This window comes from Brassica rapa, chromosome A04 (assembly GCF_000309985.2).
Source record: "Brassica rapa cultivar Chiifu-401-42 chromosome A04, CAAS_Brap_v3.01, whole genome shotgun sequence".
Classification (NCBI taxonomy): Eukaryota; Viridiplantae; Streptophyta; class Magnoliopsida; order Brassicales; family Brassicaceae; genus Brassica; species Brassica rapa.
In genome coordinates this window covers 14,262,537-14,285,288 of record NC_024798.2, presented here as the reverse complement: position 1 = coordinate 14,285,288, position 22,752 = coordinate 14,262,537, and the positions used below count along the sequence as shown (strand labels likewise).

The 22,752-nt window shown below is 37.9% G+C and overlaps 3 protein-coding genes and 1 pseudogene across 5 annotated transcripts; 2 read left to right on the top strand and 2 right to left on the bottom strand.

The window, feature by feature from the left end:
• The first annotated feature begins 5,311 nt into the window (after positions 1 to 5,311).
• LOC103864684 (protein TIC236, chloroplastic) lies at positions 5,312 to 15,031 on the top strand. Its single transcript, XM_033290772.1, has 23 exons — positions 5,312 to 7,068; positions 7,194 to 7,392; positions 7,477 to 7,536; positions 7,813 to 7,917; positions 8,137 to 8,277; positions 8,445 to 8,507; positions 8,605 to 8,835; positions 8,921 to 9,004; positions 9,208 to 9,365; positions 9,459 to 9,966; positions 10,217 to 10,387; positions 10,491 to 10,550; positions 10,813 to 10,935; positions 11,196 to 11,471; positions 11,618 to 11,683; positions 11,841 to 11,972; positions 12,078 to 12,884; positions 12,954 to 13,234; positions 13,331 to 13,587; positions 13,690 to 13,928; positions 14,016 to 14,207; positions 14,286 to 14,558; positions 14,649 to 15,031. The coding sequence occupies exons 1-23, from the start codon at positions 5,312 to 5,314 to the stop codon at positions 14,793 to 14,795; spliced, it is 6,330 nt and encodes a 2,109-aa protein (XP_033146663.1). The 3' UTR covers positions 14,796 to 15,031.
• LOC103864841 lies at positions 14,770 to 17,415 on the bottom strand (annotated as a pseudogene).
• A 363-nt stretch (positions 17,416 to 17,778) lies between these two features.
• LOC103864683 lies at positions 17,779 to 21,176 on the bottom strand. Of its 3 annotated transcripts, none has more exons than XM_033290774.1 (5): positions 21,022 to 21,176; positions 19,166 to 20,875; positions 18,904 to 19,084; positions 18,744 to 18,803; positions 17,779 to 18,506 (listed from the first exon to the last, which is right to left on the bottom strand). In XM_033290774.1, the coding sequence occupies exons 2-5, from the start codon at positions 20,842 to 20,844 to the stop codon at positions 17,892 to 17,894; spliced, it is 2,535 nt and encodes an 844-aa protein (XP_033146665.1). In that variant the 5' UTR covers positions 20,845 to 20,875; positions 21,022 to 21,176; the 3' UTR covers positions 17,779 to 17,891. The 3 variants fall into 3 exon arrangements, with proteins under 3 accessions (XP_033146665.1, XP_009140692.1, XP_033146666.1); XM_009142444.3 differs by having other exon boundaries at positions 18,964 to 19,084; positions 21,022 to 21,175; XM_033290775.1 differs by having other exon boundaries at positions 19,166 to 20,820; positions 21,022 to 21,131.
• Positions 21,177 to 21,549: 373 nt separating this feature from the next.
• On the top strand, positions 21,550 to 22,565 carry LOC103864682. Its single transcript, XM_009142443.3, has 2 exons — positions 21,550 to 22,021; positions 22,103 to 22,565. Exons 1-2 carry the CDS (start codon positions 21,798 to 21,800, stop codon positions 22,446 to 22,448), a joined length of 570 nt encoding a protein of 189 aa, XP_009140691.2. The 5' UTR covers positions 21,550 to 21,797; the 3' UTR covers positions 22,449 to 22,565.
• The last annotated feature ends 187 nt before the right edge of the window (positions 22,566 to 22,752 follow it).

Sequence of the window (22,752 nt, the reverse complement as noted above, 5' to 3'; positions counted from 1 at the left end):
TTGGTCATTTTAGTTTTTGAGAGCTATTTTTGTGACATAAACATAGAAATGTGCTATTTTGGAGATTTGCCCATTTTTGAAACTAAAACCATTCAACTGTAATTATTAAAATACAAGAAATCTCGTTTATTTCTTGCAGAATCTAAAACAGGTGAATGGGGATTAAAAAAAAAGTTCAACAATTTTAACCCTAATCCGCAAAGGAGGCTGTAGAAAAAGTTTGGGAGGAGGACGCTGAAATGAGTATACATATTGAACATTTTGATGGAAAATACATATTTTGGGCTTCAAATTGAATGAATGCACTTGATGAAGACATCACGTCATTTATATTCATCTGCAAGGTGGTCTTTCTATTTTACAATATTTAAAAACGTCGCTTTAAAATTTGAAACTGATCATAAAATCCCTGTGAACTGTAAATATTCAAACTTTTAATTTCATCATATTAGCACAATCATTTTTACTATGTGTACATACAATTGGGCATTGCACCGTCTCATTACAATTTTTAACATTTCACCATACAAAAAAGTAACTGCAGTTCCATATAGTTTCGTAAAAGTATCTAAAAATTAACAGTTTCTTTTGTGCTGATTACTATCAAAAACTGTAATTTAAAAAATTGCTCTTTTGTAACATTTTTGAAAACTTTTATAAATATGAAGGCATCAAACTTTTAATACATCACAATAAATTATCAAAACAAATAGAATTTAAAATCGGTAATTCTTAACTACTACTAAATTTCCAAAAGTATGGAATCTCGCTTTTTGTTTGCAACTATTCTAGTAATTTTTATGTCATGTAAGTTGATTTTCAGTGATAAATATAATATCATACATTTTCAAAATCTTTAATATTTTAAATGAATATCTAATAACTCTATATATGACTGAAAACTTTGTAGGTACCTCAAGTATTTTTGCAAACTCTTTTTCTGAAGATAAAACAGATATTTCAAGTCAAGCACCTAGCCCTCAACTTAATATCCAAATAAAAAATCAAGTGCTTCATGATGAAAACATTAAACCTCATGCTGCCAGTGACACACTTGATTTTTGTCAAGAATGTACACATCATTGTATTAGAAAAAGGAGGTTTATGCTAGATTGTCGAAGGTTGGCTTGTTACTGTGATTATAGAAGATATAATCAGAGAATATGAACTGCGTGGCAAAGATTATAGTGCATTAATCACTAAGACGTATTTTGGAATTCAAATATAAAATAAAGAAACCATTATATTACTTTCTATTAAATTTTAGTGTTTTTTACTTCACATATTTTTTAAGTTAACTAGTTTGTTGGATATATATGGGTGCAAATATTTTGTAAAAACAAAAAAATTGACATATCAAACGAAATGATTATACTAAAGTAATGAGTTTTTATTCAAAATTTACGGTGGAGATAGTACTGATTTTGCTCGTTTAAATAAATTGTAATTCCTAAAAAAAATACATAAGAAAATATCTTTCATAGTTAAAATAATGAAAATCTAGAGCCTACAAGTTTGAACTCTTGTATAAGTTATATTTTAAAACGAACTGATAAAATAAATATATATTCTTTATCAAGAAACTATAACTCACCGCTGATCAAATTTTGGATGGATGTTACAAAAACTGATAATCATATGATGATCGTGAAAAATCAACAATAATCAAAAGACGATCCAAAATTAATGTCAAGACACCAACTGAAAGCCTCTGACCAAAGCTATCAAGACATGGTAACAAGTCTTGAAATACTTGTATATAAGGTCATAAATCGGTTAAATTGCACTCAGTTGAAAGATGAAATTTGCCGAGTCTGACTAACGATTTAAGGCGCTTATCAGTGTGCCACATACCAGTCTGGAACCCGTCCCAGAACCTTGACAATCATATTGAAATTTAATTTTTTTTTCCCAAAACCTGTGGAATTGAAAACATTGCCCATGAGAGTCTCCTTGATTCCAGTGGCCAAATAAAGAGCGGTCAACGCTGTTGAGTTTCTAAAACTGTATTGTTTCCACTGTAATTCAGAATCAAACAGAAAATCGTCATTGATTAGCTAAATATCTTTGATGGTGGAACATTTTGGAAAAAAAAATAGAACTTTACAAAAACAATTAAAACAAGCTACAATATAACCAGAAATTTTCAAAGCTAAAACCATTCAACTGTAATTATTAAAATACAAGAAATCTTGTTTATTTCTTTGCAGAATCCAAAAGAAGTGAATGGAGATAAAAAAAAGTTTAACAATTTTAACCCTAATCCGCAAAGGACGCTGTAGAAAAATTTTGGGGGGAGGACGCTGAAACGAGTATAAATATTGAACATTTTGATGGAAAATACATATTTTGGGCTTCAAATTGAATGGATGCACTTAATGAAAACATAACGTCCTTTACATTCATCTGCAAGGAGGTCCTTCTAATTTACAATATCTAAAAACGTCGCTTAAAATTTTTGAAACTGATCATAATTTCCTGTGAACTGTAAATATTCAAACTTTTAATTTCATCATATTAACACAATCATTTTTACTATGTGTACATACAATTGGGCATTGCACTGTCTCATTACATTTTTTAACATTTCACCATACAAAAAAGTAACTGCAGTTCCATATAGTTTCGTAAAAAGATCTAAAAGTTAGCAGTTTCTTTTGTGATTATTACTATCACAAACTGTAATTTAAAACATTGCTCTTATGTAACATTTGTGAAAACTTTTATAAATAGGAAGGCATCAAACTTTTAAAACATCACAATAAATTATCAAAACAAATAGAATTTAAAATCGGTATTCTTAACTACTACTAAATTTCCAAAAAGATGAAATCTGGCCTTTTTTTTGCAACTCTTCTAGTAATTTTTATGTCATGTAAGTTGAATTTCAGTGATAAATATAATATTATACATTTTCAAAATCTTTAATATCTTAAATGAATATAATAACTCTATATATGACTGAAAACTTTGTAGGTACCTCAACTGTTTTTGCAAACACTTTTTCTGAAGATAAAAAAAATATTTCAAGTCAAGCACCAAGCCCTCAACTTGATATCCAAATAAAAAATCAAGTGCTTCATGATGAAAACATTAAACCTCATGCTGCCAGTGACACACTTGATATTTGTCAAGAATGTGCACATCGTTGTATTAGAAAAAGGAGGTTTGTGCTAGATTGTCGAAGGTTGGCTTGTTACTGTGATTATAGCAGATATAATCAGAGAATATGAACAGGGTGGCAAAGATTATAAAATAAAGAAACCACTATATTACTTTCTATTAAATTTTAGTGTTTTTTACTTCACGTATTTGAAATATTAAAATTTTTGCGCAAAACCTCTTGAATTGAAAACCTTGCCGATCAGATTCTCCTTGATTCTAGTGGTCAAATAATTAACGGTCAACGCTGTTGAGTTTCTAGAACTGTATAGTTTCCAGTGTAATTCTGAATCAAACATGAAATCATCAATGATTAGCTAAATCTCTTTGATGGTGGAACATTTTTGAAAACCTGTTGATCAGATTCTCCTTGAAAGGTCAATACCTGTTGAGTTTCTAGAACTGTATAGTTTCACCTGTAATTCGGATTCTAAAAATCATCATTGATTAGTGGCCATCGAATATAATTGTTTCAAATGTTTAAAATTAACATATAGGGAATAAATATTGATTGATTTAATATATATATATATATATGGGGTAAAAATAATCGTAAAATCTTTTAACGTTAAAACGTTTAAAATTAAAATATAAGAAATGAATATCGATCAGTCTACTATATATGAGAGTAAAAATAATTGTATATCATAAACAGGGGATGATGACGAACTCCTTGCATAAATAAATATTTAAATTTATATATTCAAATAGTTTGAATATTAAATATGTAAGCAGTATATTAAAAATATGAATGTAAAATAACCGTCTTCGTTGAAAAATAGTGGAATAATGGATCTTTGATCTTTGCTGATGCATATAAGTATTAGACACTCTTGGTACTTTTGAAGGCAAATTATTAACTTGAACGATCAATCTCTTCCGCTGGTGAATAACGTTTACACATATATTAAACAAGAAATACAAAATGTCTTTGAAAAGAATGGGATTTTAGATCCAAGTGTTGTACAATACACACTATATATATATATAATGAGTAGACATAAGCAACATACATAACTTTTCATATCAATCTTCATAACTATTAGATGCACCTTTTGGTGATGAATATTTGATATTTAACAGTTGCATCTTTTCACAATTAAGTTAAGTCAGTTATATCTATTAATAATAGATTAATTAATAAAAATAACTGATATAATTAATAATAGTTTTTTTATTTTGTGAAAGGCATGAACATAAACTATTTATAGATTTTCAAAGATCTATTTGAATAGTCACATCTTTTCAATATAAAAGTTCTTCTTTTTGAAATGATACTTATATAATTAGTCACAATATTTTAATTTAAATAGTCACACTCTTTCAATTTAAAATTAGTTATTATTTTGTAAATATACTTATGTGAGTAGTCACAACTTTTAAAATGAAGATAAAATCTTTTAACTTAATTGGAATTCACAACTATTGTAATTAATTGGTAATAATATTTATACGAATAGTCACAACTTTTTTATTTGAATATATTTAAATAGTCACATTTTTTTCAATTTAAATATAGTTATTTTGTAAAGATATTTATATGAATAGACACAACTTTTAAAACGAAGATAAAACCTTTCAACTTAATTGGAATTCACAATTTTTATTATTAATTGGGATTTCTGCTATCAGTAGATGAGACATGATTTTCTTTTAACAACAAACGACCATTTTATTGCTCAAACTTGAATTGGTTTGGATAACTCGCTATAAATTGTCTTACGAAATGTAAAATAAAACAACCAATGAAAAGTAGTTCCCTACGGAATGTCTTAGCTAAAAAATCATCAGAAAACTAGTTGCCAAGTCCTGATATGATATGCTTTTTTGTTTATATGATATGCTGTATGAGTTCCTTCCCCTCTATCTCTCTCTCTATCTCTCTCTCTATCTCTCTCTCAAGTTTCTTCAATTTGAGTCTCTGATAATCCTATTTGTATCCCTTACCGCAAAAATTCTATCACTGGGATTGAATAGAGAGTTCCGAAACCCTAATTATCTAAGACACTTGTGCAGTCCACACACGCAAAGAACCTGTCTTGCCTCATCATCTAATTCATGTCGGGATTCCGGAACGTGGGTTGTCTTAAATTCTGAATCTTTCGGGGACTAAGAGAGCTCACGACTTCTTGGTCCCCAAAGACAGATAATGAGCCTGAGATTGCAAAGCCCTTTTCTTGGCACTCCCCTTCCTCTTCCTCTTCCTCGCCGCAAAATCAATGCTTTTGATGGTGGTAGGAGAGCGTTCCGCAGCAAGCGTGGTAGCATCTCCTCAGAGAATAAGAACGATTGGTTAGCCAAGTTCTCTCGCTTCTGTGGGAGAAATGTAGAGCTTTTGAGCAAGTCTAGGATGATTATGGAGGTTAAGTGTCTGAAAGAGCCTTTTGTTAGAAGCAGGGGTTTGGTTAAGTCTTTGGCACCCGTTTGGGAAGAAGGTTTGTTTTTCCTCAGGTGTTCTGTTTTCTTCGCTGTGATCTCTGGTGTTTGTTTGCTGGTCTGGTACGGACAGAACAAAGCTCGCGCCTTTGTGGAGACTAAGCTTCTGCCGTCTGTTTGCTCTATGGTTAGCGAGAGTATACAGCGTGAGGTTGATTTTGGTAAGGTGAGAAGAGTTTCTCCGTTGTGCATAACTCTTGAGGCCTGCTCGGCTGGTCCTCACGGGGAAGAGTTCTCTTGCGGTGAGGTTCCCACTATGAAGCTCTGTGTCCGTCCTTTCGCTAGCTTGAGGAGGGGGAAGATTGTGGTTGATGCCATTCTGAACAATCCGACAGTCTTGGTTGCGCAGAAGAAAGACTTCACTTGGTTAGGGATACCTTTCTCCGAAGCTAGCTTGCAGAGTCGTTTGTCCTCTGAAGAAGGGATTGATTCTCGGACTAAAACTCGGAGAGTCTCTAGGGAGGAAGCAGGGGTCCGTTGGGATAGTGAAAGGGACAGTGATGCGAGGAAAGCTGCGGAGATGGGTTATGTTGTTCCGTGTAAAGATTCTTCCTCTCAAGGTAAAGATGATGCGTTGAAGCACAATAGGCGTTTGAGTGAGATAGCGAATTTGAACTCTTTTACTTGCAATGATGAGAATGTTATGCATTCTGCGGATCAGCATTGCATGGACACAGGGGCTGATTACGATGTGAAGCACTCTGAGTTGGAGAAATCGTTTGGGGTAAAGATCCCTGGCTCAGGGCTCAAGTTCTTGTCCAAAATGTTGAAGGGACCGAGGAAGTATAAGTTCAAGTGGAATTCAAGATCACACAATAGCTCAATGTCTGATGTAAGTGCCAAAAAGCGGATTCTTGAGCGGAGTGCTTCAGCGGCTCTGTCTTATTTCCACGGCCTATCGCAGCAAAGGTCTGACGAGTTGAGTTTGGATATGCTTTTAGCCAAAGGTGAGAGAGAAACTAGCAATCAGTATGATTATCATGTGCCTTATGGGGAGCATTCATTATCTAATGGTTTGGATGGGAGGGGAGAAGGGCCCAAGGCTACGACGTTAGATAGATTCACTGTATCACGTGATCCATTCCTTATGACTGTTGATAGACTCTGTGGACTCTTACAAACTGAACGAAGCTCTACTGAATCTGAGACTTCACGCAGTCAGAGAGGAGACATATCCATGAATGTTGTGAATCAGAATGCTAATCGAAGTGGAAATCAACCTCGTGACTTTACTTTCAAGAAGCATGAGCATCATCATTTGCGTCCTACTTGGCCGTGGAACATGAAATTGAAAGAAATGGTGTTTAATTTTTTTAATGGTTCGTCTAAGAAGTTAACGGGTGATGCTGCTGACAAGGCTTCTCAGTTGAGTGATGTTTCTGATGAGAAGACACTACCATTTATGCTTGATTCTGTACAGTTTAAAAGTGGGACACTTATTCTATTAGCTTATGGCGATACAGAGCCCAGGTAACGGTCATCTATCTTTATAACTGTAATGTTCATTCAAATCAGAATTTTGTTTCTCATTGATTACTTATTGAAACCCGAGTCAAGTAGAGATATTAACATGTGACTCAATATTTATTATGTAGAGAAATGAGGAACATCCATGGGCATGTTAAGTTTCAGAATCACTATGGTCGTGTGTACGTTCAATTGGGTGGAAACTGTAGTATGTGGAGGTCAGAAGTAACATCTGAAGATGGTGGGCTCTTGTCTGTTGATGTTTTTGTTGATACTGTGGAACAGAATTGGCATGCAAACTTGAAGGTTGCCAACTTCTTTATCCCGGTAAGGTATCATGTTGAATAGATGAGTTATGAATGGTATCAATTGCAATGGTTGACTTATCTCTTTATTCTGCAATCTATGCAGATTTTTGAAAGAATTCTAGAGATCCCAATTGAGTGGTCTAAGGGAAGAGCTACTGGTGAGGTGCTTTTCTAATGTCCACTCTGTACCATCTTAGCAAAATTGAAGTTTTATCATCTACTATGATTTATGTTTTTGCCCTTTTCATTTTTTCTGTTGTAGTTTCCTTGTACAATATCTCTACTTGCTGTTACAATATGTCCAATTAGTTAGTCATTTCATTGTTACAAGCCGGCTAGAGAACACCTTATTGGTGGAGTCTATATGCATGATAAACTGTGACATATTCTGAGCAAACTTCTGAACACCTTCCCCTAACTGTCTTCTCTTGCATTGCAGGTTCATCTGTGTATGTCTAGAGGGGAAATATTTCCGAACCTACATGGACAACTTGATGTCACAGGACTAGGCTTCCATATATATGATGCACCTTCGTCGTTTTCTGTAAGTCTTGATTTTAAGTTTTTTCTGAATATGCCTTCTCATGTCTTGATTTTAAGTTTTTTTTCTGAATATGCCTTCCCATGTCTTTGTAATATACTTCATGTCCGATAGAACCGATCTATGATATGTGTATTTCCATGTAATTGTTCAGATATGATGCCAGTCCAAGGTTTTATTTGGTGACTCAATCTACCTTTAAATCTCATTTTGTTTTTGCAGGATGTCTCAGCCAGCTTGTCGTTCCGCGGCCAACGCATTTTCCTTCATAATACTAGTGGTTGGTTTGGAAAGGTTCCCTTGGAGGCTTCTGGAGATTTCGGTATTCATCCTGATGACGGGGAGTTTCATCTGATGTGTCAGGTAGCATATGTTATGTAAAACCCCTGATCTAGATCACAGTCAAAGACTAAACGAAATGATATTATGTGGGTCAATATTGTAGCTACATAGGATGACTTTCCTGATCTTAATGTCTGATTTGTTTGTTTTTCCCATCTAAAGTGTTGATTCTTCATGTTTTGTTTTAGGTTCCTTATGTGGAAATTAATGCTTTGATGAAAACATTCAAGATGAAGCCATTGTCTTTCCCGGTATCATTCATTCTATATTGTCTTTTCTTTCTTTTTTTTTTTTTGCTTCGTGACTCATTTATCTTTTGCCAATTCCTTCTCACATCTTGGACTGCAGCTGGCTGGTTCTGTAACAGCTGTATTCAACTGTCAAGGCCCGCTTGATGCTCCCGTTTTTGTGGGGAGTTGTATGGTCTCTAGGAAGATAGCTTACCTGTCTCCAGATCTCCCTGCATCTGTGGCATATGAGTCGATGCTGAAAAACAAGGAAGCTGGTGCAGTTGCAGCGTTTGATCGTGTTCCATTTTCATATCTTTCTGCTAATTTCACATTTAACACTGACAACTGTGTAAGTATTTTCGGTTTCCACCTCTTGAAGCAGTCTATGTCTAAAATTTTCGAATATTCTCACATTAGCTTATTTCATTTGATAGGTTGCGGATTTATATGGTATTAGAGCTACCCTTGTTGATGGTGGTGAGATTCGTGGAGCAGGGAATGCTTGGATCTGTCCAGAGGTATGCTGTTTAAGAGCTGAATTAGCTTTCTTAAGATGATGTCTTATAAGATCCATGTGAGGGACATTATGCATAGCATGTCGACATCCCATATCTTCATTTTGTCACCTCTTCTCTAGCAATTTGTATGCTAAAGACTACTTTTTTTTTTTTTGCGTTTCTGTTTTTGTTTTTAATGCTGAAATTGTATTATATGTCTACAGGGGGAGGTAGATGATACAGCACTGGATGTGAACTTTTCAGGAAATATATCATTTGATAAGGTTCTGCATCGTTATATGCCTGAATATCTTAATCCTGGGATGCTAAAGTTAGGTGATTTAACTGGGGAGACAAAACTTTCTGGGGCCCTCTTGAAACCGTAAGATTCTCTTGCCTTTCTGTTGGGCTATGGTTAGTGTTCACTTATGTTTTGTGCTTGTCTTACTTGCGTTATCTAAATTTTGGGGTGCAGGAGATTTGACATCAAATGGGCCGCACCCAAAGCTGATGGCTCCTTAACTGATGCTCGGGGAGATATTGTGATATCACATGATAACATCATCGTTAATTCATCATCTGTTGCTTTTGATCTATACACAAAACTAGATACCTCATACCGAGACCAGTGCTTGTCTCACGATGACTTCACTCAAGGGGAGACCGTCATGCCGTTTGTTGTTGAGGGCCTGGATTTGGATTTGCGTACGCGGAATTTTGAGTTTTTCAGTTTGGTCCCTTCCTATCCATTTGATTCGCCAAGACCTACGCATTTAAAAGCTACAGGAAGGATCAAATTCATGGGGAAGATAAAACGTCACAGTACAACAGATGATGGAGACGCTGAGTCAGAAAAAAGTGAAGATGCAGCTGCAGTTTCAAGCCTCGTTGGTGAAATTTCCATCTCAAGTCTCAAGCTGAATCAGTTGATTTTGGCCCCTCAACTGGCTGGACGTTTGAGCGTTTCTCGTGATCATGTCAAGGTAATCACCTGCTTTCTTACTTTTGGTGTATCATCAGTATCAGTAACACAAGTAGCAGTAGTAGAACTTTAATTGTTGAAGCCTTTTGCTTCAGTTCATTGTCTTTTTATTAAAGTCATTAAGGCTATCTTGTCAAAATTGTGGCAGTATGTCTCATCTCTTATTTGAACAGTGTTCTAAACAGATTTATAGTAAGATAGTTTAACCCATGATGTTTATACTAATATTTTTAGTATTGTTGCATATCTAGCTTGATGCTGTGGGGCGGCCAGATGAAAGTCTTACACTAGACTTTGTAGGTCCACTACAGCCTAATTCTGAGGAAAATGTACAAAGTGGAAAGTTGCTCTCTTTCTCTCTGCAAAAGGGACAATTAAGAGCTAACGCTTGTTATCAACCACAACAGTCCGCTACTTTGGAGGTATTGCATTCTCTTGTCTTGTGTGAACTATATGTTTTGTTTGATTTGCAAAATTGAGAATCAGCTGCAGATGGTTTACATTTTTTCACATGCCTGGTTGCAGATACGCCACTTTCCACTTGATGAGATGGAGTTGGCCTCGCTGAGAGGGGTGATTCAAAGGGTAAGCACATTCATACGAATAGTTCATTATGTGCTAGTACTGAGTGAAGGTTCAGAAAGTCTTTTGGGGATATTTTGTTGTCTACAAAGACTAGGCTCACTTGATAGAGTGTGCGTAAAACATCATGTTTGTTAATGGTCTACACTTCATACTGTTGTTCGAAATTCCTATGTATGGATGTGCTATGAGATTAATGTTAACTTAGAAAACCAGCTTTTCAGAAACTATCAATAATATATCTTACTTTCCATTTTACTTGCAGGCAGAGATTCAACTAAATCTTCAGAAGCGAAGGGGACATGGCCTGTTGTCTGTAATTCGGCCAAAATTTAGCGGAGTGCTAGGTGAAGCTTTAGACGTTGCAGTAAGATGGAGCGGTGATGTGGTATGTGTTACAACCCTACAGATCCCTGTTCTTTTTTGTTTAGTTCTTAAGAAATCTAGAGAATAATCACCACTGATGTCTAGTTTAATAATCTCACAGTACATCATTTGCCTATAAAAGGTCCTACCTACATCAATCAAGCCTAAAATTTGTAGTGAGATTAAGCCGTACATAACTGATAAATTCTCTTAGCTGTGAAGGCTATATGAGAATGTGCATTATGATATTTCTTCTTATCCTTCTCATGTTTCTTCTTGAAGATCACTGTCGAGAAAACTATACTAGAACAAAGCAATAGCCGTTATGAGCTTCAAGGTGAATATGTATTACCAGGCTCCCGTGACCGAGACCTTGGTCAGAAGGAAGCTGGCAGTTTCTTAATGAGAGCCATGACTGGTCATCTTGGAAGTGTTATATCTTCTGTGGGAAGATGGAGAATGAGACTTGAAGTGCCTAAGGCAGAGGTTGCTGAGATGCTTCCTCTTGCAAGGCTTCTTTCAAGAAGTACAGATCCAGCTGTCCTCTCCAGATCTAAGGTTTGCCAACGTTTTTGCTAAATCACATGTTTCTAAAATGCTAATTCGATAAGAACTCAACCTGTATGAGCATATTCATGTTCGTCTACTCCACAAATATGTTTTCTTTTTCCTCTGATTATGAGGTTTCTTGGTTGGTGTGGCAGGATCTTTTTATTCAAAGTGTGCAAAAGCTCTGTCTACAAGCTGACAATCTTCGAGACTTGCTTGAGGTAATGTACCAAATATGGTGTATTTCTTCCATTTGAAAGTAAATAAGGGTTCTGACAAAGAAAGCAGATTTTATACTATGACAATAAAACTGTGTAGGTGCTATTAAGCTACTCTCTTTGTTTTTCTCTTCTAAATTTCACGATTGCTTGTAATCAGGAGATACGTGGGTATTATACTCCAGCAAGTGAAGTCATTCTTGAAGATCTAAGTCTTCCAGGTTTAGCTGAACTCAAAGGTCATTGGCATGGTTCGCTAGATGCTAGTGGTGGAGGCAATGGAGACACCTTGGTACAAAAATAACCCTTTCATCTTGTTTTTATATTAAAAGGGTAAAGACTCCCAATAAGTTTTCTAATGATGCTATTGTTTTAACCTAATTCCTCTTGAAATCAGGCCGAATTTGACTTCCATGGAGATGATTGGGAGTGGGGAACTTACAAAACACAGCGTGTTCTGGCAACTGGCTCATATAGCAATGATGATGGTTTACGCCTTAAGGAGATGCTTATTCAAAAAGGAAACGCTACACTGCATGCAGATGGGACCTTACTGGGGCCCAAAACGAATCTTCATTTTGCTGTTCTGAATTTCCCTGTTAGTTTGATACCCACCTTGGTCGAGGTTGTTGAATCGTCAGCTAGTGATCTTGTGCACTCTTTGAGGCAACTCTTATCACCAATCAAAGGCATTTTGCACATGGAAGGGGACCTTAGAGGGAGTCTTGAGAAACCAGAATGTGATGTACAAGTCAGATTATTGGATGGCGCAGTTGGCGGTATAGACCTTGGACGAGCTGAAGTTTTTGCGTCTCTGACATCCAACAGCCGTTTTCTATTCAACTCCAACTTCGAACCGTTTGTCCAAAACGGTCATGTGCATATACAAGGGAGTGTTCCCGTTAGCTTCTCGCAGAAAGACATCTCTGAGGGAGAAGACAGAGAAACTGATAAAGGTGGTGCAGTGAAAGTCCCTAGCTGGGCAAAAGAAAAGGAAGATGACGAGAAGAGAACCTCAAGGGAGAGGAGCGAAGAGGGATGGGACAGCCAACTTGCAGAGAGTCTCAAGGGTTTGAATTGGAATATTTTAGATGCAGGAGAAGTTAGATTGGAGGCAGACATCAAGGATGGGGGGATGACATTGTTGACAGCCATATCCCCTTATGCAAATTGGCTACAAGGCAATGCTGACATCAGGCTCCAGGTTTGTTGCCTGTTTTTTGTTATCTTTACATCAGTAGATAGTTAGATTAATATTCCATGTGCTGAGCAGGTCGGTGGAACAGTGGGGAATCCAATTCTTGATGGGTCTGCATCATTCCACAGGGCGTCTATATCTTCACCTGTTCTCCGTAAACCTCTCACAAACTTCGGTGGGACCTTACATGTTAAATCAAACAGGCTGTGCATAACCTCATTGGAAAGCAGGGTGAGCCGAAGGGGAAAGCTGGTTGTTAAAGGAAACCTTCCCCTTAGGTCAAATGAAGCATCCAGTGGCGATAGTATAGAGCTCAAATGTGAAGTTCTAGAAGTACGAGCAAAAAATTTCTTAAGGTACTCAAATCATTTCGAGCTTGTAGTACATAACCTTAATCTATATAATTACTCCCGGATCAGTTTAAGTTGATTTATATTCTTTACTCTTCTCAGTGGTCAGGTTGATACTCAGCTACAGATTAGTGGATCAATGTTGCAGCCAACTATATCAGGAAATATTAAATTAAGCCATGGGGAAGCTTATCTACCTCATGATAAAGGTGGGGGAGCTGCCCCGCTCAATAGATTGGCAGCCAACCAATCAAGGATTCCAGGTGCTTCTATTAATCAAGCAGTTGCTTCTCGATATTTTGCTCGATTCTTTGGTACAGAACCGGCTTCGTCAAGGATGAAGTTCTCCCAGACAACTGGTACACTTATATGCCTCCTCCACTAGCAAAATAATCTATTTTGGAGTTCTTGTAGGGTAAAATTTTGGAAATCATCTCTGATGCTTGTTTTGCCGGGAACAGGTGAATCAAGTTCTGTTGAAAAGGAGATTGAAGAAGTGAGGATGAAACCAAATATGGATATCCGTCTGAGTGATCTGAAGCTTGTTTTAGGACCAGAGTTGAGGATTGTGTATCCTTTAATCCTTAATTTTGCTATTAGTGGCGAGCTTGAGCTTGATGGCATGGCTCATCCTAAATATCTAAAACCAAAGGGTATCCTCACATTCGAGAATGGAGATGTCAATCTTGTGGCTACTCAGGTTTTTGTCTAATCTCTGTTTCGATCTTTTCTTGCATAGGTTGATGACACAAGCTCTCTCTTATCTATTTTGTTTTCTAAAACACAGGTACGCTTGAAAAGGGAGCACCTCAATGTTGCAAAGTTTGAGCCTGAGCATGGATTAGATCCTCTGTTAGATTTAGCTTTAGTTGGTTCAGAATGGCAATTCAGGATCCAAAGCCGTGCCAGCAATTGGCAGGACAAACTTGTGGTGACTTCAACTCGTTCTGTGGAACAGGATGCTCTCTCACCATCCGAGGTAAATTTTGAAGTCAAAATGTTTTCCAAGTGTGTTCTTGACTGAATCCTCTCTGTTTTGGAATATCACTTCTCACAGGCTGCAAAGGTGTTTGAGAGCCAATTAGCAGAATCCATATTAGAAGGAGATGGGCAACTTGCTTTCAAGAAACTTGCAACCGCAACGCTTGATGCCTTAATGCCAAGGATAGAAGGGAAAGGAGAGTTTGGTCAGGCGAGATGGAGGTTGGTGTATGCCCCACAGATCCCAAGTTTACTCTCTGTTGATCCAACTGTCGATCCTCTCAAGTCTCTGGCCAGCAACATCTCCTTTGGAACTGAAGTCGAAGTACAGCTCGGAAAACGTCTTCAAGTCAGAGGCTTATAAACATATAAATAATTTTTGTTTCTTTTTCATATGACAAACAAAACCTTTACTCTTGTTGTCTTTTTTTATCTACAGGCCTCTGTGGTAAGACAGATGAAAGATTCTGAGATGGCGATGCAATGGACATTGATTTATAAGCTCACGAGCCGCTTGCGTGTCCTCCTTCAGTCTGCGCCTTCAAAACGGTTACTTTTTGAATACTCTGCAACCTCACAAGACTAAAACGCTGTGCCTTCCTCTGTATATGGATGAAGCCGTTTGTTGCAAAGGAAGGGACTCTGCAAGGTTGTAGTGAAATTTGGTTATTAGCATTTGTTATTGACAGGAAAATTATTTTATTATTTGGTCAGGTTGTTTCATTGTTTTTGCTTTTTCTAGTCTGTAAAAAATTACGTTGTACATGTTAATTGTTAGGGCATACAAAATTATGAAATATCCCAGTTTACAAGGTTTACAAAATTATGAAATATCCCAGTTTACAAGGTTTACGTGGTACATGTTAATTATTTTATCAACAGGCCTCTGTGATCCCAAAACATGTAGACAAAGACCACGATCACATAACAGACAAGCGAGAAGCAAATCCAAGCTAGTGGACTGTCAAGCAACGACACGAGCGCGCAAAACCGTTCGCATTGTGAAGCAACATCACCGAGTAGTAACATCACATTCTCCCCCATCTCCCTCCTCAACCTATCGTACCTCATCCTAAGAACGTTCACATCGACCACCGACGACGGAAACGTGTCGAACTCTTCGGCTAACTCGTCTAGGTCGGGCGAGTCGAGGCCCCAGAGCTTCAAATCGACGGGAACCAAAGGAGGAGGACGATGAGTCTCGACCCCAAGCACCAACCTGTTGCACTCTAGCCTCCCTAATCTGAATATTTCCCGAAGAGATATAACCGCAAGGTAAACCGGAATCACAGGCCAAACCGCAAGGCACAAGATCCAGTACCACCAACCAAACACAACCACTAAACTTGCAACACACGCAATGATTTTCGGTTGAAAATCCGTGGTGGATCTGATCGTTTCCTTCATCCAAAGACACCAATTAAACATCCGCCCGACTTTACGAAGCCTCTCCAAGTTAGCGTTGGTGATTCTCATACTAAAACTCTTATTCGTCGGCCTCAGCATATTCAAAACGACCTCGTTTCGTAACGGCGGCTCGGCTCTCGCCAGATTCAGACAGTTCAAACGAATAGCTTGCCATCGCAGATCCTCTGTCTGAACCATCGACAGTGGAGATTTATAGTGGGCTTTCGGTAGCATCCATCTGAAAGGAGACGTAGCTCGCACGTAAGCGTTCGCTACACAAAGGCAACGAACCACGAGCTGAAGCTCGCCCGTTTTCTTTAATCCATCTTCCCTTAGAACCAGAATCGGACATGAACAAGTGTAGACCCTGTCCCACTCGAGTGACGTCAGTGGAATCCTTACTTTTCCAATAAGACCATCCAAGTTGGTGTTACTAGACACCACCGCGAGTTGGTTATTATCGAAGATTCCGAATGTAACGGTGGTGCATTTATCGTAAACATCCCACGAGTACTGTTCATTCCACTTCGGCGAAAAGCTACCGACCACGGTTCGAGTCCTAGACCATTTGTTCCCGTACTTAGCCACAACGTAAGCGTCAGTACTCCTCCTCCCATCTCTCCACTCTTTCATCGGTTGTAAACCGGTAGCACCCAAGATCCCAATCTCTAGCTTCCCGAGCAAATCGGGCCATAGCCCTTTAGCGAAAGCTCGGTAATCGCTAGAGTATTGGATGCATTCGTCGAATACATGATACGCTTGATCGGTAGCTAGTTTCATCTTCATTCTGCTAGCGAACCGCCTCGAATCGCTAGCCGGTTCGAGCTTAACCGGCGGTTCGATGTCGTAGAACAAGGCTGGTGCGGATCCAGGGACTTTAACCGCATTCATCTCAGAGAGCTTTTTATTTAGTACCCCTATGCACTCGTCATCGTGGGGTTGACCGTTGACTTTATCGAATAGGGTTATGTAGACAGTTTCTTCTAACGGCTCCGATGCAACGAAGATGAGATCTTGATTCCACGACGGGTTCGAACCTAAAGAAACCTCGGTGTATAGTTCGACATCACCGAGAGTTGCTCTCACGTAAACCGAAGGTGTTCTCTCTGCATCGTTACAAATCAAATCGTGACCCGAAACAATCGTAACCCTAACGTAACATAGCCTTGGAGCTAGGTAAAGTTTAGGTCGCGTGTTTCTCACGCAACTAGCGCTGACGTCAGAAGCGTCCGCAAACCATGCTCGTGGATAAACCTCGTCGGCTTGTGTGCCGAACCAAACCAACATCATCAGTTCCATGTTACCCATAGAGTACCACTGCGGAGCAATTCTTGCATCGGGAGGAACCCTAAACGGAATATCAGCGGCTACCTTAAAGTTTTGCTTGCCAATCACGGTACCGTTCTCCCGTCGACCGTCCTTTAGCGTGACGGACAAGACATCGCCTTTTGTTTTGTCGAAAGCGAATACTTGATTCTACTCCATGTTTGGTCCAAGTGTTAGAGTTTTGGTGGATGATTTGTAGTTTCCGAGAGTGACTTCCACGATGGGGTTATATGTGTCTGCTACGGTAGAGTGGTTGATGGCTTTGATTACTTCCACGTAAAGGAACTCCATTTGTTCGACGAGGTCATGTGAAGAAGTTGGGCCCTTAGGGTTTCGAATTCCTCTTTCTCCACCGAGCTTTGGAGAGATTTTCTTGACGGAGAAGTCATCTTTTTTGTCAGCCATTTCTGAACAGAAACTAGAGAAAAAGGATAGAGATGACTGTAAATCTTGATTGTGTTACAAAGTTTAAGGCTTTATACACACTCATAGTCGATGGTCAAAGATCACATATATTTTTTATGAACAATATGTACAGTAAATCTTACAAAGAGAGCGCTTTTGAAAACTATTTCCTTAGTTTTCTTAGTTATATATTTAGTTTTTTCAACATTTATTACAAGGGTAGTCCTTTTGGGTAAGAAACTCAAAAACATATTGTTTCTAGTATAATTAAATATTAGTATAATATTGTATATGATACATTCTGTATCGGTTTACATTCAGTGGTCCACTTTTTCCATCAAATTTCTTTTACTAATAAAACACACAAGAAAAACAAATGAGTTAACCTTGAACAAAAAAAAAAAAAACAAATGAGTTGACCTTCAGGCCCATTAAGAACGCAAAATTCAAAGATCTTGATAAAAAAATAAAAGCACTCAGTTTTAAGAAGCATCTACATTACAAACCAAACAAACAAATTTTCAAAATTTGGATAAAAAGTCATTTAATATCCTCCAGCCTGATGCCTCCACCACTCATTACGTAGTCTAACCATTGAGCCACCATTTACGTTCGTTGGGTTTGGTTGAGACTGCCATTCTGGTAGTATGCCATTGTCGCAATTATTATAATAACCTTGATTCCACAAAGGTTCAGATTTTCCATATTTATGAATTAGCTCTCTTACAGAATCGGACCGGCTGGTCCGGTCCATGACAACATCTCCACGAGACAAATAGTTAAATTCAGGCAAGTCATCATCATCATCCCTAGCCACGGCCGTTGGACCAAACCCCGGCGGCACATCACCACCGTCGTCATGGTTGTTGACCTCTCGCATGTTACCGTAACGAGACGTATTAAGTGTGGTTAACGAAGAACCGTGGTTCTTGTGATGAGAGTAAGATAGTGGTGGTTTTTTTAATTGTGGTCTTCTCCATACAACAACACCTATAAGACCATCATCATCTAAAGATTTCAAGAAATCAAGTTGGTTTCTTGGAACAATATTGCTTAAAATCTCGGTGGTTCTGCCACGTGTTGGGCAAAGGTAAAGCTCAACTCCTGAAACCGGTTCAGCGAAACCCACTCTCTCATCTTTACAGTATGAATCCACCACCTGCATAATTGCAATACCCACATTTCACATAACTATTACCACTAAAGAATATTGATGTTTCTATATACCACACAAACTTAGGTCTTCAAACCGGGTTTATGTTCGAATTCTCAGTCTAAGAATAACATTAACCAAGTAAAACCTATTCTACTATTGATTGGTATTGGTTTATATTAATTCAGTTAATCCGGATAACGCACTCCTACACAAAAATTTAACTAACTACCAAGGACATACCTCAGAAATGGTGTCTTGTTCTGTCTTGGAGCACTCTTCTTTGCAGACGAAACACATAACCTGTAACATAAAAGCAAGGTTTGCATATAAGAACACATGAAAGCTACTGGCAAAGAGTCTATCAAGTAGACCAAACAAGTACCAAATATTATTTGATTACTTTAGCCAAGTAGACAGCTTTCAAGCAATGAATGTGAAATTGCAAGCAGTAAAATAATACCATTACAGCACGACTCCTGGAGTTTGGGAGCTCTCGTACAAACTTCTCAAATGCATCTAATCTGACTCTACCCTTGATCTCAAGCAACATAGGCCACTCTTTTGTAGTAGTCTTTTCACCACTATTCAAAGAAAATATCAGATTAGCAAAATATGATATCAGTAAGTGTACAAACTTTGACATACACACTTTGATTACAAACCTTTTCAGAATGCCGATGACAGAGATCAGAGAAGAAACACTCAACTGGAGTGCACCTTCCCATAGACGTTCACCCGCAGGTATGAAAACAGATTTCAAATCAGAATGAGACATTGAGGATACTAAGTCATCACCCTCGGCCTTAACTGGTAATGTACCAATATCAATATTAGCCTCTGCATCATTATGATCTGATACGGAAGGTCCTTTCCCAATACCTGAAGACTCAGATGGAGATTCTGGATCTATGGATGACATGAACTCATCAAGAGAAACAATTGGAGGAAGAGATCCAGTGGCAGCCTGCATCTCATCATCTACTGTGACACCGTTAATTAGTGCAGAGCCCTCACTAGACTCATTCTTGACTCCACCAGGTGTTTTCTTCTTGATATTCTTTGGTCGAGACCAGTTAAGCGAACTCGACCCCACAGAGATCTCCAGTGAGCCACTATCCATTGGCTCCACTTCCACTTGGAACTCTCCTTTGTGTGTTTTCCTCACCAAGCTTCTGATATCCACCTCTGTATCCTGCAGAACAACCATCTGAGCCATCTCTTCTGCTTTGGCTTGCCGCCACTCCGCTAGTTCCTTTGAAGCGAGTTCCTCAGCTGACATTGAACACAACCGCTCTGCTGCAATTTCTCCGTACATAACCTTTTCCCTGAGCTTAGGATTACTCTTGTCTTTCAAATTGAATAAGAGCGACCTTCCTTTCTCTTTGTACTTCTTATTCACGCCGCCAAATAACTTGAAGAGTTCTCCTTCTATTTTAAACGCCAACACTTTTGGATCCAGCAGCAATTTTTCCTGGCTCCCACCATTAGCCGCTGCTGCAGTCATTTCATTTTGACAATTTTCTGTAAACTCTAAATCTGACTCAAGAGCCCAAGAGAGGTCACCAGTCCCTTGCAAAAGATAATCTTTTGTAAACACACTGTTAGTATATGAAACATTGGCTTGCGGAGAAGGCTCTTGTGCAGCAAAGTCTTGGGTATCACTTGTCTTGGCCATGGCTAAGAACTCAGTCTGAACAGAGATACCTCCTCCAAAACTAGAATCATTGAGGCTCCCATTAGACACCATCACATCAACTCCAGAAGCAGCTAACTCTGGCTCGCTATGTAACGTTTTTGACTCCTTGGTAGCATCCTTTTGGCACTGTACCATTGCCAGTGCACCAGCTAACGATTCTCTCATTTTGGACCTCACAATATTAGAAGACTCGTTTTGAGGTTTCAGCGGCTGTGAAACTTGTTTCCTCGTTGTAGTTAGCTTCCCAGGTTTATTACAAGAAAAAGAAGTATTCGTACATAATGATGAAGCAGGCAAATACTGTGTTTTAGGCGAAAGAGAAGCTGACTTGGGACCTTTATTTAGGTCAGACGCCCATGCTCGGTTCGGTACCATCCGTTTATTTTGCACAGCCAATGGTTGAGAATGAGACATAGGCTGCGACAGTGTTTTCCTCTTACCATGTAACTGAGTTGTATCAATAGCACCATTAGGCACAAACGATGACTGCATCATTACATTACAATCCTGCCTCACAGAGATCTGAGCCTCTTGATAGTTACAGTTTGGTTCTGACAAGAATCTCACTTCCGGAGTAGACACACCAACGCATGGACCCATTTGTGTACTTACAGGCAAAGGCTGAGGCAAGACATTGTTGGACATAACAGGCAAAAGCAATGTAAGGCAAAGAAGGCTGCAAATAAAATAAAAATGAGAGGCGGGTTCAAAACAATAGCATTGGTTATGAATATCCAAGTTTCTACTCCCAATGATTCCTCGGAACGATTAGACAGAGACAAATGTTAACTATTTCAATGTCGGAGGTGTATGTATGTATACCTGATCGGTGACAACGGAGGTAGAGAGATTAGAGGCGGCGATTAGTAGAGAGATCTGTCATTACTGTGTTATCCAAAGGAAGAGTGGCGGTGTTATAGTGAAAGAAGAAAACCCTAAAACAACTTGCATGTGCGGAGTTGTCTAATCTATTATATAATATATATAGTTTTCTCTCTACTTAACCTGCCACCTAATCAATAGACATTCCAAAAATTTAAAACATACAATAATATTCTAAATTTTTATTGATTATCACATTTTTCATCTTTTTATACTAGGTCCAAAACTATTAATAAAATACTGATAACCCATAAATATAATATAATCATTCGTTATTTAACAATATTGTTAACTTTTAGTTGATGTCAAACATTTGATTAAATTTAAAATAACTTTATGATCTTTTTGTGTTTCAAAAAAAAAATTATAAGTTATTTTTAATTTAATCAAATGTTTGACATCAATTAGAAGTTAACAATATTGTAGAATGTAGGGTTAAATTATTAACAAATAATTATTTGAATGTACTTTTCATTAATATTTTAGTCGACAATTTCACCAAAAAAAAATTTTTAGTTAAGATGTTTTTACTAAAAATTAGAGTTTTTAATAAGAAATTATTTCGCGGAAAAAAAAATAATAAGAAATTATTTCATTTTTTTAATATGTATTTTGATATTTTAAAACGCTTAATTTTTATAGCGCTATTGTAGACGGTTGGGGATATTTCAGTATCAAATTTTTAATTGAAATGTTTTTGTCGCAATTTTTTGTTGATGGGTTTTATTAAAAATAACAGAAAATATTTTTTTATTCAAAACTGTAGTAAATTTATTTATATACGAGGGAGAGGCATTCGGCGAACTCAAAAGGGAAAAAAGGAAAACAGAGGAAAAACAATGGCAGGGAGAATAAGCTGTTGTCTGAATCTTCCTCTCCTAGATTCCAACTCTGCGCAATCATCTTCTCAACGACTCAAGACAACGTCACAGATCTCTCGGTATCTCTTTAATTCAACAAAATAAAATTTAAAAGCTCATTTTCATTCTTGAATTCACCAACTAATTATTACGAATTTTAGGAGGAGAACAGAGGATGAAACCGAGCCACGGAAGAACAAGTGTTCCCTTCCCATGGCCTTGGCAGCGACTGTTGTGATCGGCGCTATTCAGATCAGTAACGTGCCGTTGGTGGAAGCGGCAGTTGTAAAACCGACGGTGATCAAAGAGACGGCGCCGCGGAGGTGGAGTGACAAGAGGGCTTGTCCGCCTTGGCTTCAGAACTCACTCGAGACCATCGTACCAGAGAATCTTCCTCGTCCGTCGAGTCATCGGCGTTTGGAGTTAGCCGGACTTGGTAAGCGTGACGCACCGCCGGTCGGTGCGGTGGTGACACGCGCCAGTAAGGCTGCTTGTTTCTCCATGTAAATTGGAAGTTTATTACGTGTACGCGAAAGTGTTAGGCACGTGTAAAAAGTGGTTAGATACAAACTGTAATACACACGAAAACTTTTGTCAATAAATAAAAGTCTTATTTGCATATTATTGACCAAAATTTTATTTTCGGGTTTATAAAATTTAATTTAATATAATATTCTAAAATGAACAAAAAGAAATTTAATCGACTGACTGTAGATGTTGAAATAGTTGATTAGTTCGTAAGTATATTTATTTGCTAAATTAGTTTTCGTCTGGGTCCTTTAGATTTTGTCTCTTTTGTACTGTCCTTTTT

Excerpts from the sequence above, each read along its gene's own strand:
- LOC103864684 (XM_033290772.1), top strand. The coding sequence starts at position 5,312 with ATGAGCCTGAGATTGCAAAGCCCTTTTCTTGGCACTCCCCTTCCTCTT. Across the intron at positions 8,278-8,444 it reads AGTTTCATCTGATGTGTCAG|GTTCCTTATGTGGAAATTAA; the intron begins GTAGCATATGTT and ends GTTTTGTTTTAG. Across the intron at positions 13,588-13,689 it reads GAAGTTCTCCCAGACAACTG|GTGAATCAAGTTCTGTTGAA; the intron begins GTACACTTATAT and ends TGCCGGGAACAG.
- LOC103864683 (XM_033290774.1), bottom strand. The coding sequence starts at position 20,844 with ATGTCCAACAATGTCTTGCCTCAGCCTTTGCCTGTAAGTACACAAATG. Across the intron at positions 19,085-19,165 it reads GTCATCGGCATTCTGAAAAG|TGGTGAAAAGACTACTACAA; the intron begins GTTTGTAATCAA and ends TTCTTTGAATAG. Across the intron at positions 18,507-18,743 it reads AACAAGACACCATTTCTGAG|GTGGTGGATTCATACTGTAA; the intron begins GTATGTCCTTGG and ends GCAATTATGCAG.
- LOC103864682 (XM_009142443.3), top strand. The coding sequence starts at position 21,798 with ATGGGTTTTATTAAAAATAACAGAAAATATTTTTTTATTCAAAACTGT. Across the intron at positions 22,022-22,102 it reads ACAACGTCACAGATCTCTCG|GAGGAGAACAGAGGATGAAA; the intron begins GTATCTCTTTAA and ends TACGAATTTTAG.